The sequence below is a fragment of the Perna viridis genome, chromosome 5, assembly GCF_037379345.1.
Source record: "Perna viridis isolate PV_CMFRI_1.1 ecotype Kerala chromosome 5, ASM3737934v1, whole genome shotgun sequence".
Classification (NCBI taxonomy): domain Eukaryota; kingdom Metazoa; phylum Mollusca; class Bivalvia; order Mytilida; family Mytilidae; genus Perna; species Perna viridis.
In genome coordinates this window covers 30,162,891-30,181,796 of record NC_142449.1, presented here as the reverse complement: position 1 = coordinate 30,181,796, position 18,906 = coordinate 30,162,891, and the positions used below count along the sequence as shown (strand labels likewise).

General features: G+C 34.0%; 2 protein-coding genes and 1 pseudogene across 2 annotated transcripts; 1 reads left to right on the top strand and 2 right to left on the bottom strand.

Annotated features, from left to right (window-relative positions):
• Positions 1-4,302: 4,302 nt before the first annotated feature.
• Positions 4,303-6,513, bottom strand: LOC148617025 (uncharacterized). The gene has a single exon (XM_088584291.1). It carries the CDS (start codon positions 6,474-6,476, stop codon positions 4,530-4,532), a length of 1,947 nt encoding a protein of 648 aa, XP_088440417.1. The 5' UTR covers positions 6,477-6,513; the 3' UTR covers positions 4,303-4,529.
• Positions 6,514-6,811: 298 nt separating this feature from the next.
• Positions 6,812-9,744, top strand: LOC148617024 (uncharacterized). The gene has a single exon (XM_088584290.1). It carries the CDS (start codon positions 8,004-8,006, stop codon positions 9,405-9,407), a length of 1,404 nt encoding a protein of 467 aa, XP_088440416.1. The 5' UTR covers positions 6,812-8,003; the 3' UTR covers positions 9,408-9,744.
• Positions 9,745-14,401: 4,657 nt separating this feature from the next.
• On the bottom strand, positions 14,402-17,920 carry LOC148617023 (uncharacterized; annotated as a pseudogene).
• Positions 17,921-18,906: the final 986 nt, after the last annotated feature.

Genomic DNA, 18,906 nt, shown 5'->3' with positions numbered 1-18,906 from the left:
ATTTGGCCTCAGCTACGCGCCTGAATAGTATTATATAGCTATCTTTCTTTTTAATTCAAGACTCCATTTTTTGTAATGGGTGGCCAAGTTAAGACTAAGGCTGATTATCAAATAAAAATCGCCATATTTACATAAATGTGTACCATGGGTAACAACGGATGCTCATTTTCCTCTTGGTAGGCAATCATACGCCAGGTCGCATCCCATCACCTCTGGTGAAGCAAGGGGTGCAGGGAAATTAATTAATTTTGCAGAATGATTAACGACCTTTATTTTATAGCGTTATCGTTGGCAATTTTTATGTAACAGAACCGGTCACTCATGGTATGCACGAGATGATCTAATCCCATTCCAAGAAAGTGAGAAAAAAAATTGATTTGATCCGACGTATAATACCGGAAATCATTATACCCTTACCTCCCCTAGACTTCGCCAAACTTACACTATGACAGAATATTTATTAAAATAATCTATAGATACATGTAAATGAAACAAATAATGAAGAAACAAATTTTTGAAATTTAATTATTGATGATTTGTTCTTCACATCCGGTATCGAACTGCTTAGACCATCACAATTATAAAACCAACTGGCATAGATTTCACTTTTGACAAATTCCAAGTTCTGATCGTTCAATCATGGCAGTTGCTTATGTAATTTTCATTCTGTGGTGTACTCCTAGAATCACCGTATACTCGATGGTGAATAAAGTTCATATGCACCCTAAAGTTGGTTCATGATTTCTGTCCATTGACGGTGAGAAATACCATCGGTTGGAAGAAAAAAAAACACTTATACAGCTCTCTAACTGTTCTTTATACTTAAGTAGCTGTCTTTGTAAGAATAGTGTAAAATCTGAAAAATGTGATACACCCCAAAAAAGGCTACATATTTTTATTTTTATAATTAAGTTGTTTTATGGTCTGTACTATGAAATGTGTAATTATTCTTTCAAATCTGCCTGCTCGTATGAGATAATCAATATTGAAAATCCAATAGATTCTATTGTATTTGAGTGTCATTTACAGAGTTATCTCCCTTAATTTTGAAATCTACAGTTCATTCTATATAATTTTTATCTCCTAAGAGCACGGGTTACATGAAAAAAAAATGAATGTTTATTTCTGTTTATCATGGCAATTCAAACAAAATATCAAAAATAAAAATATGTAGGCTTTCCAACCATGTATCACATTTTGCATGATCCTTAACTGGGGTGCTACATAAGTTCTTTATTTCAGCAATTTAAACCACTTTTTGGCCTGCCTGATTGGAAGCTACAGTTATACATTAATAAATCAAAATGCAACCATTGTACTAATGCACAGTATCACCAAATGAGGAACTCAATACAAAATTCGGTTTAAAATATGCAAAAAAAAATGCTAATATTGAATAAAAAAATGGAATGTAGTGTTAAAGGAATGAAATACATTATAGCTTAAGTTTTCAAGTATGGATACAATATTCCGGTCTGACTCAGAGTTTAGATTATGATAACATGTTTTAACGCAGCATACTATTCCGACACATATTGAAACTGTGCGAAGACCTTTGAAAATTGCAAATACCATTTCCCTTACATGATACCATATCCAAAGTAGGAAAGAGGTATTTTTTAAATACGCAAACAATTTCAAGAAGAGCATTTAGTTTTCTTGTGAAATTTAATGAAGTGTAATTTAGGACTCAATGTACCAACCCAACAACATTGGACAACAAGCACAATCCCCCAAATACAAGCCCAGCCTTGCATTCATATATATATATATATATACTTTCCTCAAGTTATTGTCCAGCCATCAGAAACAAAATGTATCTGTCTCATTCTAGGTATTTAATTCTTAATCAGTTCAATTAAGTTACAACTCGCAAAATCGATCCTAGCCATCAATTGTGTGGTTTGGGCCCTCGTTGTGCACTATCTCTACAGAGATCCGTGTATTTTCAATCAGCTTAGGCCAAAAATAATAAATCATAATATAGTCTCGTTTCCTGCTACCAGCAGGGTAGGTAGGTAGGGAAATTATTTTATTTTTCAAAAATATCTTACATGGATTTAATGGGGCAACAATCTAGCTTGAGCCAAAATAGCCATAACATGTTAAGGGTAGGGGGAAAATAGGGTAGGTAGTGAAGCATGGCCTTATTATCTGCGCGGACATCGAATTTCTTCAGACGCCGGACGACTACGAGAAAGCCTTACCACAGAATGATCACTTTTTTTTCGGTCGTAAAACAAGAAGAATCACTATGGTAAATTAAATATACATACATAATTTTACCAAGCAAAGAAGATTGAAAATTAAAAATTATGACGATAAACGCAATCATCGTCCATCACAAAAACACTATGTTCAATGTCTTTAAAATAAGCTTCATGCAGCACAGCTAAGAGCATACACAGAGGTGGCAATTGTTTTGTATGAATATAGTCACATTATTAAAAAAATAATACACAAGTTCAGAAATTGATAACAATTGAAAAGGAGCTCATACATGTACACCAATAAATAATAAATTATTTACTACAGTTTCATGGAAATAGGTGCATGTACTTTTGAGTTGAAAACCGAAAACAATCAAATTCCCCCTTTTTTATGAAAAGGCCGATAACTCCAAAAAGTAAAACTTTAACTAGAATACCATCATTTTACTAGAATACCATCGTTTTAAACATTAACTTGAAATAACTCACGAGAGAAAACCCCTGCTTTAAATGGACTTAAATGTAAAATGCTTGTTGGATTATCTTCTTTTAGCATCAACCAATGATAATAAATTATTCTATAATCTAGGAAAACAATCACAAAAGGTAGGGTACATGTACATTTTGTGTTCCTTGATTAAATATTTGATTTGATAACAAAAATTAATTTAATTGCTCAATGATAGGCTCTTACTGTGATTTCAATGGTTTTAAAAGAAAATTAATAATTGGAATGTTCAGCTTAGATCACAGTTATGTGTATGAGTGCAAGTAGTTACGATAACGTAACCCTCCATCCACATGCGTTCCCGTTTCTACACGGGAACGCATGTGGATGGAGGGTTACGTTATCGTAACTAGAGTGCAAGTGGGTCTGAAGTCACCACTTTGTTTTGATAAAGCCAAAATAAAGATAGTTAAGTTAACTATTATCACGTATAACAAAATCAAGTAATTTAATTGGATAATAGACTACCATATCAAGATGCAGTCATTCATTTATCAATTCTACTTATAACTAACAATTGTTTGAAAACAATCCCACTAAACAATGTACATGTAAATATACACGTGCATGCATGTCTGTGCAAGTCTACTCGTCATAATGTCATAACAGAGATTATTTACATGAATTATTTTTTTTCTTTTTCAGGAAGAGACCACATGAAGGTGCAGACCATTCTTTGATTATAAGAACATGTTACCATAAGAAACAAGCTCTCAGTGACAATCTGATACTATATTCAATTAAAGTTACTTACATGTATTTATACATGTACTTATTCATTTGCAAGTATAGAATATGGAATTACAGTATTAAACTTATCTTATTTGTGTATTATTTAGTAGAATATATGTCCTTGAGATACAACTTCATATCAATACGATAAAATTTTCTAGCAGTGAAGTATGATTTCTCCCCCATTCCAGACTCACTTCTCCCTATCACTCCTACAAGAAAGACGTCACTTCTCCTATCCACTGAATCCTAAATTATGCCCTGATAATATTCCTTCATGCGTATTTTCAAATGATACCCAACCTTCCTATAACATTACATCAAAAAGTGATTTCAGATGGTGTTCGGGTGCGAAATTTCTCTAGTTTGGTTTATCAAATATTTTTCAAGAGTGAGATAGTATTTTGTCTTCCTCGGAGAGTGGAATCACTACTGCGGATTTTGATTAAGGTGGAGGGTGAAATGACTCATTTCTAAGTCAATACTTTATTAAGTTTCACAACTTAAAAACAAAAATATCAGAGTATTACAAAAAAACAAAGGAATCTTATACCAATAGAAACAAACTTTATTGAAGTTTCGTGAAAACTGGTGGCAGGTTTTTGATTTACTGTGCAACCAGAGTTTTTTCTTGTTTTTTTTTCTCACTCCACCATAACCATATAAAAGATTCAACTCCAAGGCAGAAAGTTTTTTTTTTAAGTATACCGGTATATAAATCACAATTCGTCTGTCCTTGAACATTGTATATAAAATAGAAAGCTACGACTCCTTTAGGTTTTATATTTTAAGTCTTTGAAAGTCTGACGCCTATTACCAGTTGATATCAATAAATAAAACTTTTGATAACAATAATTCCATAACCAATTTATTGACAAAAAGAATATTCAAGATACAATACGATGGACTACAGTGACCTACATCATAGTACATGTAGTTATTTAACACTTGTCACTGATTTTCAGTAAATAATTCATCAATTATAAATGAAATGGCTCTGGTTTTGGTTTTTCTCTATCTTAAACGCGGGCAGCACATACATCAATTGACAACTTCTCTGTTCACATCAAATATCAGCACTATATTCGAATGTTGTAAATTTCAATGAACTGTTCCCCACAAATGAACAATCGCTTTTCTTTTTTATCAAGCCATACATCACAAACCCTTTTAATCTGTTCGCATTTCTCAATTAGTGTTCTTCTGCGTCTCCCGTCTCCACTAATAACGTGTACGCACCCAACTTCGTCTCCTGCGAAAATGACTCCACCAGAACTGACAGCTAAGCTCGTGACCTTTTTCATTCTATCATCACTATAAGAAAATATAACTTTCTCATCCTCCGAGACACACACAACTTTATAATCCCTGGATGTATAAATAAGTTGGTTATCGGAGTTTAGCACAAGATCGTTTACACGGCCTGCACAACTAGCATCAGCCTTAAAGCGGCGATTTACATCATGCATAACTTTGTCGACCTTTAACTGTTGTATTGTGTCTTCAACAATGATAAAAAGATAATCCTTATGAACAAATAATCCTCCAGTACAAGACCCAAGAACACCAATAAAACGCCCCTCATCAAAATTGCCGTCGAAGGGAATTCTTACAAGACCACCCTCTACCACAGAAATGTAAACACATTTATCACGACTACTGAGAGATATTCTCTTTGGTTGCTTCCTTATATCAGTTTTGGCGATTGTCAGACCGGAAGCAATGTCAATTGCACTAATAACAAATGATTTTTCAGAGCAAACAACGACAGTTTTATCATCAATACAGACACCAGCACGTAGTCCAGACTGTTGTACGCGAATGGTTTTGTTACTGGTAGCTTTCACATCTTCGAACGTAATTGGGCTCTCGTAGAAAGTGCCTACTTTATTCTTGAAAGTTTTTATAGATTCACTTTCAGATTTTTTAATATCTACTTTTCCTATTTTCTCTAAAACAGACATCTGTTCCAAAATATTACCCAGTTTGAATTTTGCACGAAACACTCTTGATTGTGTCAAAGTTTTCATGAATCCATTCAACGAATTTTGAAATTCTTCTCTAATCCTACTAATCTCCATAAACAACAGCACAGGTGTACCATAATTCCGAATTTTATCAATAGTTTCTGATGCTTTTTCAACCATTTTCAGAAATGTTTCGGTATCTCTGATATCTTGGTCATCATACACACTTTCGTCTTGTTTCAAATGCAGCTCCTTTATGAACGAAATCAAAAGAACATCTAATTTGTCTTTAATCAGTTTGACTGTAGCTTCAGTCGAGCGTTCAATGTTTTTGAATGACTCTTCGAATTCTTTCCGTTCCCTTTTTCTGTTTTCAAGTAGATTTTTTGTAGCTTGGTGAGCATCTTTCAAGATTTGGTCGAACGAGTCGTCTCCATCATCAACCAATTCGTCAATAGTTTTAACTTCTTCACACTTTCGGTGATCGTGTGCAAGACATGAAATACAACAAAGCTGCTCGTGATCAAAACAATATGCATCGATATTCTTTCCCCTATGTTCTAAACAGGTTTCCCCTACTTCTAACCCAATTACATCTGATGATTTTTGTGACTCTATCTTGATTATTTTGTGTTTAAGGAGCATCTTCATTAATCCATGACTTAACGTGCAATCGTCGCACATGGCCTCCTGGCATTGGCGACACCAATTCGACGCCATCGTTGTTTCATGCTTGCGCTTACAAACATTACAATCCTGTTGAATCGGTCCGACTTGCTCATTTCCCAATACCATTGACATAGTACTAGGCAATGAAGATGCCCACGTCGACGAATCTTCATCCGGATAAGACGGCGTGACAATCGTTCTACATACAGGGCATGGATATTCGGTAATTTTCTCTCCAGCTTTGCGTCCAATGGTTACAATATACTCACTAATACATTGTTCACAATAAAAATGCAAACATGGCAGACTTTTCGGTTTAACTAGTTTGTCCAAACAAATAGAACACGTCAAAGCAGCACCGGAGGTCAACGGTACAACGCCTGTCGCCATTATTGTTATTTGTTGTTCGAAATACAATTAATTTTCTTCCTGGTTTATTACCTTATACATTTTGTATTTGTGTAACGAGAAAGTCTGAGAAGTTCCGACTGGGGATAGACGGGTTTTTACTTATACATGATTAATTAAGAAAGGAATATTTAATTCAATATTAACCATGCGAATTCGTTTAAGTGTTAGCAGTATTATTAAAAAAAAAACAAACTAGTGAATACAACTAAATTATAAATAAAATTCCTAACGAAAACAATGACCCTTTTTGTAAATCTCTTTTCTCGCCACTAATATGCATTACTTCCGAATATTTATCACACTAACTAGAACATTCTCAATGCCTGGTAAGAGCAATTAATATTGATTATTTTGGGTGGGATGGCGTGGTGGGGACGGGACAGGACGGGATGGTGTTCACGGATTTAAGGAAGAAAACACGCACTGCTTGAGAATAAAACTAGTGTACCGAAATGCGTAATTTCCTTTCGATTTCACATTCTATTTTAATCTAGACTAAGTAAAAGACTATATATACATAAAAGATAAACCGACTTTAAGTATAACTTAGACGACTTCGAATGCTATATGACAAATTTGTTTTTAACTTTATGTCATACCTAAGATCGGAATTTGGACCCCACCACAAAAAAAAATAAATAGAGATAATGATATAATATGTATAGAATTCAATAAATACACAGAATTCCGTCAAGTTTTCGGTCTTACAATGTACTCCCTATGGCACTAAATACTACTGGTAAGAGATCATTGAAAATCATTATTGTTCACGTTGCACAACGAGTTGTCTTCACTTCCACTGAAGATATTTCTTTGCATGTAAAGCATATCCATAGACTTTTAAATCAGTTATACGAAGGTGTTATTTTCATGCAAATTAAAAATTGAGGATCAAACAATAAACAAGGCGAAATCAAAAACGGGAATATTTAAGTAGCTGTCTTTGTAAGAATCATGCAAAATCTGAAAAATGTGATACACCCAAAAAAAGGGTGTCTTCCACCTATTCCCACTTTTTAAAAAACATTATTCCTCCTATTCCCACATACAAGTTTCTTTGATGTTTTGATTTGTTTTTATAGTAATTAAGCCCTACATAAATGACACCTTCTGTTTACCTGTGTTTACCTTTATTTTGCAATTTTTGTGTATATTTTATTTTTTTACATAAGTATGAAAGAGAATGAGATTTAAACAAATGGAACATAAATTTAAGATTTTATTATAATATGTGATATGATATTTAACAAAATATAAATATTATCAGAAACTGAAAAAAAACTAGACCAGAATCTAGACATTTTGATGTAATTAAATTACAGCTTTCTAATTGATTAAATAATTATGAACTGGCAAAGCTGAGAAATATTAAATGTTTCATTGCAAGCTGATGTACTGATTTGACAGACATGTACTCAGCTGAGAACCCCAAGCTTCATGAACTCCAAGTCAATGTTTGGCTATATATTGTTGTCCATTCCCAGTTTTTGTCATTAAATAGTTACAATGGCTAATGCAATACTACAAGTGAAGTTCGTTACAAACAGACTTGGCAACCAAAACCTAGTACACAATGGCTTTAAGTTTCAAGCAAAAAACAGAAGGGGTGAAAGGACTTACTGGAAATGTTCTACTGCAAATTGTCCTGCTACAATTAATACATTAAACAATATACCAACCAAAGTATCAGCAAATCACAACCATGAGTCTGATAACGTGCAGTTGAAGGTAGGTGTAGTCCTGCAGAGCATGAAAAAACGTTGCATAGATGAGCTCACTCCAGTTCCCACTATCTATGATGAAGAATTAGTAAAACTCAGAACTGATGACTGGAATGACGACACACAAGAACTAGTGGAAAATATTCTTACTTTCCCATCTTGTAAATCAGCCATGTACAACAAACGCAAGAAAACTTTACCAGTTTTACCAAAGACCGCTGATGACATCAACATATATGGTATTTGGACACAGACCACAAAAGGAGACCCTTTCCTTTTAGTGGATGACAACACAGTTGGACGCATGTTGATATTCAGTACACACAAGAATCTAACACACTTAGCAGCTGCAGAAACTATATATGGTGACGGCACATTTTATACATGCCCTTCTCAATTCTACCAACTGTACACATTCCACGCAATGGTTGACAACGCAATGTATCCGCTAGTGTACAGCTTACTACCAGCCAAGAGCGAACTTGTATATACCAGATTTCTTACTCTACTCAAAGATTTATGTCAACAACATCAACTGCAACTTCAACCTACTACTATCTTTCTGGATTATGAGGTCGCCATACGCAACACAGCATACTCCATCTTTCCTGGCATCAACGCAAAGGGATGTTTTTTTCACTATACTCAGAGCATATGGCGAAAAGCTCAGGAAACAGGTCTACAAGTGCCTTACAAAGAAGACAACAACATCCATCAATTAGTACGTCGTGCAGCTGTGTTACCACTCATACCCACTGCTGAGGTCGAAGACGTATGGTTTAATGCCCTTACTGATACAGATGATGTTGAAACAAACGCCAACTACGTTCCCTTCACTGACTATGTAACAACTTACTGGGTAGAGCAGAACAGACACTTATGGAACCACTACACAACAGAAGGTCCAAGGACAACCAATCACTTAGAAGGATGGCATAATAAACTTAAGAAACATGTTCAACATCCACACCCAAACATATTCAGACTCATAAAACAACTGAAACATGAGGAAGCCATCCATGACTTGACTATGATTCAATGCGCAGCTGGTGGGAAAACAGCAGTACAAAAGAGAAAGTATGTAGACATCAACAACAGGTTAGCAGCACTCAAAACCAGACATCGTAACCAGGAAGCCACAACTGTCCAGTTTGGTGATGCAGCTTCATACCTTCTGCACCTTGACTAAATTGATGAACTGTTAAATTGTTATGTGAAAACAAAATTATTGTGTATGTTTAATATATATGATCTAGTGCTTAATATCGTAGAGACTGGTTGAATGAATGTGTTTAAACTGATATTGTTACTTTCTTATGTCTTATGACTTATGTATATCAAAAACTACTGATTCATTAATATACATTATGTATTCATATATATAACTGTTTATTTATATTTCCTTAAATTAAAAAGTAGAATATTCAAAATTTACTTGTTCCTTTTTCATTATATTTATGCAACAAAATGGAAATTCACTGACAAAATATATCATTTACCTGTCATTAATTACAAAATCAATTAACACCTAATCAAACATTGTTTATACAGTATAATCCTTTATCTACACTATTTTCCACCTATTCCCACATGAAAATTTACCTTTTTATTACCTATTTTATAAAAAGTGGGAATAGGTGGAATGAACCAAGAAAAGGCTACATATTTTTATTTTTGTAATTAAGTTGTTTTATGGATCTATACTATGAAATGTGTAATTATTCATTAAAATCTGCCTGCTCTTAGGAGATAATCGACATTGAAAATCCAATAGATTCTATTGTATTTGAGTGTCATTTACAGAGTTATCTCCCTTAATTTTTAAATCTACAGTGCATTCTATATAATTTTTATCTCCTAAGAGCACGGGTTAAAAGAAAATCCACATGTTTATTTCTGTTTACTATGACATTTCAAACAAAATATCAAAAATAAAAATATGTAGGCTTTTACCCATGAATCACATTTTGCATGATCCTTAGCTGGAGTGCTACTTAAATGATCATGTATTCTAACCAGGAGTGGATCCTGAATTTTCTCAGGGGGCTTTCCATTAACAAAAAATACGTAATACAAGAAATTTCACAAGAGTAACTCGCGCTTCATCTTCCGCGAGTGGCGCCTGGCAAAAGTGCCACTATTCTGCCCATATCTCCATGTATATCGTAATGTACGTTTGTGCCAGACAGACCAACCTACCCTGACCCAATGTTGCACATATTTTTGTCTTCAGTAGACCAAGCTGCTTGCATTTAACTTGAATTGGAATAATGAATTTAAACAAGCATCGTTGATTGGAGATGACTCTGTCTTTACAATACAATAGCGTGGTATTTGTCATTGGGTGATATATTTTGATCTGTTGGTAAATGTACATATATTTTTGATGGGCCTGATTTCCTAAAATATTTGAATTACGAAATAGTAAGAAAATGGATTTAGAAACGGAGCAACTTTTAACTTAATTTTCACACAAAAGTTTTGTGAAGAAATAATTTTCAAGACGGGCTCGTTGAACATCATACTTAATTGTCTAAATTTACTTGCTTTTAATTAGATTTTCATATGACATTTAGTTTTAAAATGCTAAAATAAAACAAAATTTACATAAAAATGTCTTTAATTGTAGTTATTAGTGCTTAATATGTCCAAATTGAAGACTGTCTTTTCATTTTAAAGATTCAAACACCAGCACATTATAGCGAAAGTCGGACGTCTTACATAGACATCTAATTGAACTCAAGCAATGAAAAAAACTTATTATATAAACATACACATATTCAATTCGAACCGGTCAGGTAAATTAATCACAAATTTTCGTTTTTGTAAAACGTAAACGTATACTTGTCAATCTGATTAGCACCGGGTTAATCCCCATGTAACATTTACCAGCACAGAGTAAAACATGGCCGCTAATATATGTTGTTGGTGATAGTGTAAACTTGTTAGGTTTGAAGACCCCAAACACTCTTTTCTGCATTTACAACGTTGTCATAATCACAAGTAAAATCTTTCCTTATAAACCAATGCCCATATTTTCTTAAACTCTTAAATTCTACACCAAGCGCAGAAGTATTGGCGTAAAATCGAATAATATGCAATTCACGCACGTGCCTCTTTTGCAACGTCAAACTGTTATACCATGCACTGTCCTGAATTTGCCTTAAAGGAAGCAGTTGGTATAAAACTCCAGCATATCTTCTATATAACAGCTGTGCAAGGTAGGAAAATGGATTATTTACTCTTGACGTCAGTCGATTTTCAATTTCTTGCACAAATTTACTCCAAAGTCTGATTAAATTGTTGGAAGGTTTTAAATACAAGAAGTTGGTATCGATGGTGGAACGTCGGTTGGTAAAACCAGCTGAATAAAGATCAATAACACTATCCTCGATCTCAAGCTTTTGAATTAGATTAAGAGGATTTTGTAACCAAATAGTTTTAAGTTTGAAGAAGAGAACTGTATGATTTCGTTGTAGTAAATCTAAAATGAAACGTAAAATGCGTTTTAAATGCTTCAGCTCAAATGTAGAAGATCTGTTTAATTCATGTCCAAGATCTTCTTTCAAGGAAATGACGCTATATGGTACCGAAATGCGCTTCATGTATTCAAAACTGTCAATGTTGTCTAGAAAAAGATCTTCTGTTGTAAAAATTATCATCCTTCCCTCTATAAACATATCCTGTACGTGACAACACCAGTTATAAAAATACCGTTTGTCTTTCAAGAAAGTTACTAAAACTGGAATGCTTTTGTCCATGTCTAATAACGTCTGCAGGTTTCTAATTTTAGAATTATTTGACGGTGCACGCGACCGTTTCGAAGTAGTAGAGTTAGGTTGAAGGTTTAACTTACTTATCTTGAAGCTGGTTTTGTACTTCAAGTTCAGCATTACGTATGTCATAGAATACAAAACTCCACAACACATCAGGAGTAATTTGATTTTGAAAACCTTTACCTGAAAAAAAAAACAACAACGGATATAAGATCGACGAACCATACATGTACATTCCCATTGTGTTGATGACCAAAGGTCCCCGAGAGTATTCACCAACCCAATAGTCAGACTTGCCTGACCCCGAATTATATCAGATTTTATTTAATATCATATTTATTAAAATTTGCAGTACAAATTTCAAAATACTTAAAACACCAAAAATGGAACGTTCCGTAATCAGGATAGAGATAACTCTGTACAAAAAAAAACTGTTTGATCCCAAAATAGATACACGAGTACAAATTATTCTACGCATTAAAGCGTTTAAAATAACAGCCAGTAAAGCTCGGTATTTCGGAATAAGTGTCGTTTATCCCAAGTTCAAGGAGAGTAAATAACCTATTTTCATGTTATTGTTCCTTTTCTATTTGTCTTAAATTTGATTAACATCTACTGTTATTAAAATTATGCTTACCATTTTACAACTTTACAACCGGAAGTTTTCAATGGAATCAATATGTAGAAATTATTAAGTTTTAACTTTCTTAGGGTTAGAAAAAAGTCAATACATATTGAAATCTTTAAAGTAACTACGTATTTATAGAAATTTAATTGTGTTAATATTTAAATTCGATTATATTTTCCATAACAGAAGCAAACTCCGTTTTTACCTTAGCTAGAACAACAAATGAACCTACAAGGACAGATCAAGACATCTATCTTAAATACAGGGACTCCAGGCATTCAACCGCTCATTTTTACCCACATTCTACACAAAATGACCGGCAGAAGTGGGTTCTAACTACCAGAGTCACACTGTTTGAATCGTTTACACTTTTTTAAAAATGATTTTGAGAGAAAGTTTTCTTCTGTATGGTTAAATTAAGTTTTTACGTTTCAAGTCATGACAACTTCAAATTCCTACACTAAGATAGTCAATGTGATACAAGTTTAAAAGCAGGAACTAGACATAAGCGGTAGTTCATGTCGTTAAAATCAGAATTAGATGTAACCTTAAATTATTAACGTGCCATCTATGATATGAAAAGGGAGTTCTCCTGATAACTACAAGACACCTACATGTACAATGTATGACTTGTGACTTAGACTGAAGTATCATCCTAGTTAGTTTCAATGCATTTGTTCCGGTGAATTGTATAGCCCTGTCCTACATTCAGATTCCTCGACCTAATTACCTTGACCCTCTATATGACGACTCGTAATGAACTGAATGCCTAGCTGCAAAAATACTTGCGGGCCCTCTGAGAATTGCTTTGACTGCATTGTTGCCCCCTACTTCAGTTAGGCCATGACTTTAAGAATATCACCGCCGTATAGTATTTTTATTGTTGTATTGTTTATATGAATAGTCTGATCTGTATTATCAGCATATGCCTTTTGAAGTGAAAAGGTGATCTGTTGTAGGAAATCTATTATCATATACATGTATTCACTACCTCGTCTCAAAATAATTAAAACCCAACTAAATTTAAAGGTTAATTATTCTATTACTAGCTCAAAACAAAACATATATACAAAGTTTAACAATATCGTTACACAAAAATAATAACCATACCATTTCAACAACATTAATACTCAATTTTGGCTTTGTGGTAGACTCAATATTGAAAGTCTTACTAACAATGCTTAACTCGGTGTAACAGCTGAACATGCTACACGATCCGATGAATAGATGTATCGGTGCAGCATAAGTTACAAAAGCCGGAAAAGCATTGTTAGTAATGCAACTTGAAATTATGCTCTAACTAATTGCTTACTTGTCAACTCGGTGTAGTTAGCTACAAGAGCCGGAAGCGTGGCCAAATGCTACTCGGTGTAACTGGAACTACAAGAGCCGGAAGACAAGCAGGTGTGTTGTACAAGACCATAGTAGAAAGAGCATAACCTCCAGATAATGCCTAAGATACATGCATGAACCCTAAAGCATGTAATTTTACACTAAAATTAAATAAAGCATGAACAATTTTGGGGATTAATTAATTAGGTAATTCCTTACTCTAGAATTAATTAAAACGGCTAAAAATCAGATAGTATACATTGTTGTAATTATGCAATCTGAGTGCCCCAAAATTAAGTATAAGGGTGATCAAGATAAAACTAATTAACTATAGGTACAACAACTTAAATAATACTAACTTAAAATTAACCCAGTGAATACTTAATTCATACTTAAAAATTGAAGATGTTGTTATATATTTGTGCATATATGATGCAGTAAATAAACTCAATCATGAGGATTATAAGTAGCTAAAGCTTTTTGTGCATTTTTGATCACTGAGTCTGAAGTTTTGATATATCTACAATAAGTATCTGAGGACCATCGACCCAAAAGCTTAATTAGATGGTCCTCAACAAGACCCTGCCCGCAGTTGATGCGGCCCCAATGCGGAAAGAATGACCATTATAACATGTAGAATCATAGCCTAAAATGTCCATGGTATGTTTAAACATATTTAAAAAGTAAGATCTTGCAATAGCATTTCCATATATATTTACAAACAATGGAGTGTCTAGAGATGGATTATTTTGTAGCCTTTTCTTCATATACATACAGCATATTTTATGAGGACATATATCCTTGCCTATTTCGAATAATTTTATTGTCACACCTTGTCTAAAAGGATCTGTTTTGGAAATTTTGAGTTTAAGATGTACACAATCAGTCATAATTATCAAATCTGAAACACATAAATGAAATGCTGGATCAAAATTCTCAGCACTATCTACTGTAAACTCATCACATCTTAAAAACCCCAAAAATGCTATTGTACACATGGCATCATGCAATAAATTTTCATAGCTACTTCCTTGACGCAGCCATAGACAAACGTTTTCTAAAATATCAAAAGTGATAGGATATTTAGGCTTAGAAGTAATAGATTGAGTCCGTTTGACACCATTGATAATTGTCTTAAGGCGTCTGAGTTCAAGAACATTAGGATAACCAATATTTAATTCTAAACACTCAAACCTAATGCCACATTAATAAGACTTTATAGTGCTATATATAACTTATCAGTAGTTTACTAGTACAATAAGCTACGAAAAGTAGTAGGGTTTCTTCATCAACTTGGACATTAGAATACTCTGGTACTATAAGAGTAATCAAGGGAACCAAGGACTAAGGCCAGGCATGGAAAACAGACATACACAACAAAGAACATAAAGTAACTAAAATCATACATGCAAAGTAATAAAAGTAAAGAGCAACTCGGACTCCACTAAAAACTGGGAGCATGGACCAGGTGCACCGGTAGGGTAAGCGTCCTCTGCTTTTCTAGAAACACCCGCCGAGTTGCTCATAAAAAGTCAAGTCCGGGGCAGACAAACGAGGAAAGGAAAACTATGACCCGTTGAATAAATCAGTTTTCATGGTGCAGATGGATACACCATAACGATCCACGAGTTCATGATGACGACCGTAAAACTTCTGTAGTGATGACTTCAATCTTGTAGCAACATAACCCTGTTCCAGAAGCCTAATTATAAGAAGTCTAGCGCGATACAAAAAGTCTGCATAGTTTTGGCAAGATCTGGCATAACGTATGAGTTGTGATATGAACACTCCATACGTAGGTGCCGAAGGGATGTTGCCACAGAAAAAAAGGAAAACACAATTCTGAATGAAAAGTCATCACGTTTGTCGTAAAGTTTGGTCAATAGTTTTCCTTTACCATCGATTTCTAAGTGTAGGTCAAGATATGAGGCTGACTTCACAGCGTCTGTATTATCCTTTATCTCAAGTTCTTTTGGGTAGATGCGATGTATCAAATCCCCAAAATTAGGATTGTTTGAAGGTAATACGTCATCTATATAGCGGAAACTGAGATTGAAGGATCTAGCCAAACGATATTCTTTCTTTCTGATCAGATCAGCTATAATTCCCATTAATAGCAAAAAAATCACACAAACCTTAAAGCCAGCTTCATACACTTGTCTAGTTCTACTTGAGATAGACTTATACCACAATTGAGCAGCGCTAAACTTGTCGTAAAGGCGACTAAATAGTGCTCAGAACCATAGCCGGAGGGCTAGGGCGCTCTGCCCACAGAGCAACTGGGATGTGTGCCCCAGGAGGTGGAATGGGGTTCCCCTGGTGTGTTACATGCTGGGGTTGTCAGGCTATAATACGGAAACCCTGACCGCAAACTATAGTGGTACACCGTGTTGGGAAAGATGCCACGTTCACGTTCCTCGCACGTTAAATAAGCCTATTGTTGTATTCGATAGGAGTAGGAACCTTTACGCTCCGCCACAGGAGGCTAAATTGCCCGACCCTACCCACCTCTCCCTATTTCCAGTGGCAATCAAAATTTGTCGACCCCATCGTCCTTGTGTCCCATCCCTTTTTTTCATTTCATCATCATTTCATGTTCATTTTATCATCAATTCCATGTTCATCGTCTGAATATGGCTGAAATACTGCTGCTCGGACATTAAACCCTCAATCAATCAACCAATCATCCATATATATTTCCCATAGATGTACATATGTTTTGATTGTGTGCATGCTGCGTCTTATTTATTTGTTTGCCTTTTCTGACAATAAATATAAAAATTCAATGTAATGATAATTCAAACACTACTTAGCTAACGAAATGGTAATTTAATCCATTTATTTTCAAAAAAAAAATCCTTGTAATGGTCAAATAATGTAAGTGGTTCAGTGCCTGGTTTGAATTTATAGGGGGCCGGAATGCAAGGATTAAGTGAGCAAGATTTTCAGGTTTTCGTACTTAAAGAAGAAAATTTGAATAAAAAGAAGGGGGTGATGTGAACTGCGTTCCCCTGTCCACTCCACAATCATCAGCTATAAGATCAAGACAATATGTTACATGTACCATAAGCAGAGAAAACTAATCTACAAAACAAACACATAAAAGACAAATGTATTTATGAATATAGGTTACTCTATCATTTTTAGCGTGGTTAAAAATTGAACCAATTCTTGGTCAACGTTTGATTAATCTCTTTGTAACAAATAATGGAATTCAAATTGACAATAACGTTGATGATGAGATGTTAATGACCAGCGAAGACATTGTAGTGTACTAAATATTTATAATTGTAGCAAACTATGTTTAGTAATGATAGCTTTTCAGTAGATGATAATCACTCAAGCATTAAAGCCATAAAATTAAATTGTAATGATGAAGGTAAATTAATAGAAAGCATATTATTAACAAGACCAATTTAAACCAACTGATGCTGATTGTGTTTCAATTTAAATGATTAAAGTGATTCAAATCATACACATGTAGTCCGTTTATAATAGAAATCTTCGAAAAAGGTTAAATTTCTTTTGGACGTGATTCGTGTATTTCAAAAGCTCAGAATTATCTTTTATAGGATTAAACACCGCTTTTTTCTTTAGAATTTATGATGTGTAAAATCGGACCGTTCACCCACAAAACAATTAGAAGTCCGAACGACTTTTATATCAGGTTTGTGAGTGAATAGTCCGGTTTTACACATCGATAAATTCTGGAAAGAAAACAGTGTTTAATCCTTATAATTCCAATCCCAAACTATCTAAAATATATTAATAATTTCTTTTTCTTGTAGACCCTTAATCAGTGACATTTAAACCTGAAATCCACATTGCAAATGTCCACATCTAACCGACAGCGTGATGTAGTTGTCAATTTCAATATCACGTGATATATATCAAAATGGAGCTCAATTGTTACTGTCCACAAACTTTCTTGGATTTAGGATAGAAGTAGTGTGAATTTTGGATCATAACTTCGCAAAAGTGAATAAAAATACTTTTATTTAGTCAATACTTAAACTTAGTCGACCAAGTGCACGTTTTGTGTTCTTTTTTTTTCTTCAATTTAACTTTCTGTCATTATGTGCCCTGTGGTTAGAAGTTAAATCCAAAACAGCTCACAACAATTTACGATAAGTTGGACTTTGCACCTTACAATCACACAGTAGTAAACCTGACCTTATGAACTCTTCATTCAAAAAATACATGTAAACAGTATGTCTTCATTCATGAACGAGACAACTGCATTGATAGCGGAAAGTCATAAACTAGTAGAATCTGGTAATTAGAATGATTCAAAGATGCTAGAACAAATATTAAAAATAGTTACATAAACTGATAAACGAGTGGAAAGAATTGAATAAAAGATAAATGAGCAAATAGGTGAACTTAGAAGGTCATTAACTTCAGTGACATCAAGAGAATTTGAAAATGGAAAACAAGTAGAGAACATGAAAAGTAAAGTCCCTGAACTAGAAAACAACTTGTAAAGTGGTAAATTTATATGTAGAAATGCAAGTGTCGTAGATCATGCCATAAGTAGTCCACAAATGTTGAATTTTTTTTTTGAAGATTTTGACATACTTAAATCAAGTAAGCTCTACTCAGATGTTCACACACCCTTACACATTGCTTTTAATGTAGAGGTGGTGTCAAATGAAAACATTAAAACCATAGCTAATGAAACAATTAAGGTTAAACCATGGAAAGCCAATAAAACTTGTGACTTCCATTCAAATATCGATATTGACAAAGTACGCAATTTGGAACAAAAACTCGAAAATGTCAATCGAAATAAATTTAGATGAAAACGTGATGAATTCCGTCCTGGAAGATTTAGGTAGCATCCTTGTTAATTTAGCGGCAAAAACATTTGGAACTTACCAAAATAAAAGGGATAGGAATAAAATTAACAATGGAAATAATATCAAAAATCAAAAACCATGGCTTGATCAAGA

What these genes read in the sequence shown, in the direction of transcription:
- LOC148617025 (XM_088584291.1), bottom strand. Translation starts at nt 6,476, where the DNA reads ATGGCGACAGGCGTTGTACCGTTGACCTCCGGTGCTGCTTTGACGTGT.
- LOC148617024 (XM_088584290.1), top strand. Translation starts at nt 8,004, where the DNA reads ATGGCTAATGCAATACTACAAGTGAAGTTCGTTACAAACAGACTTGGC.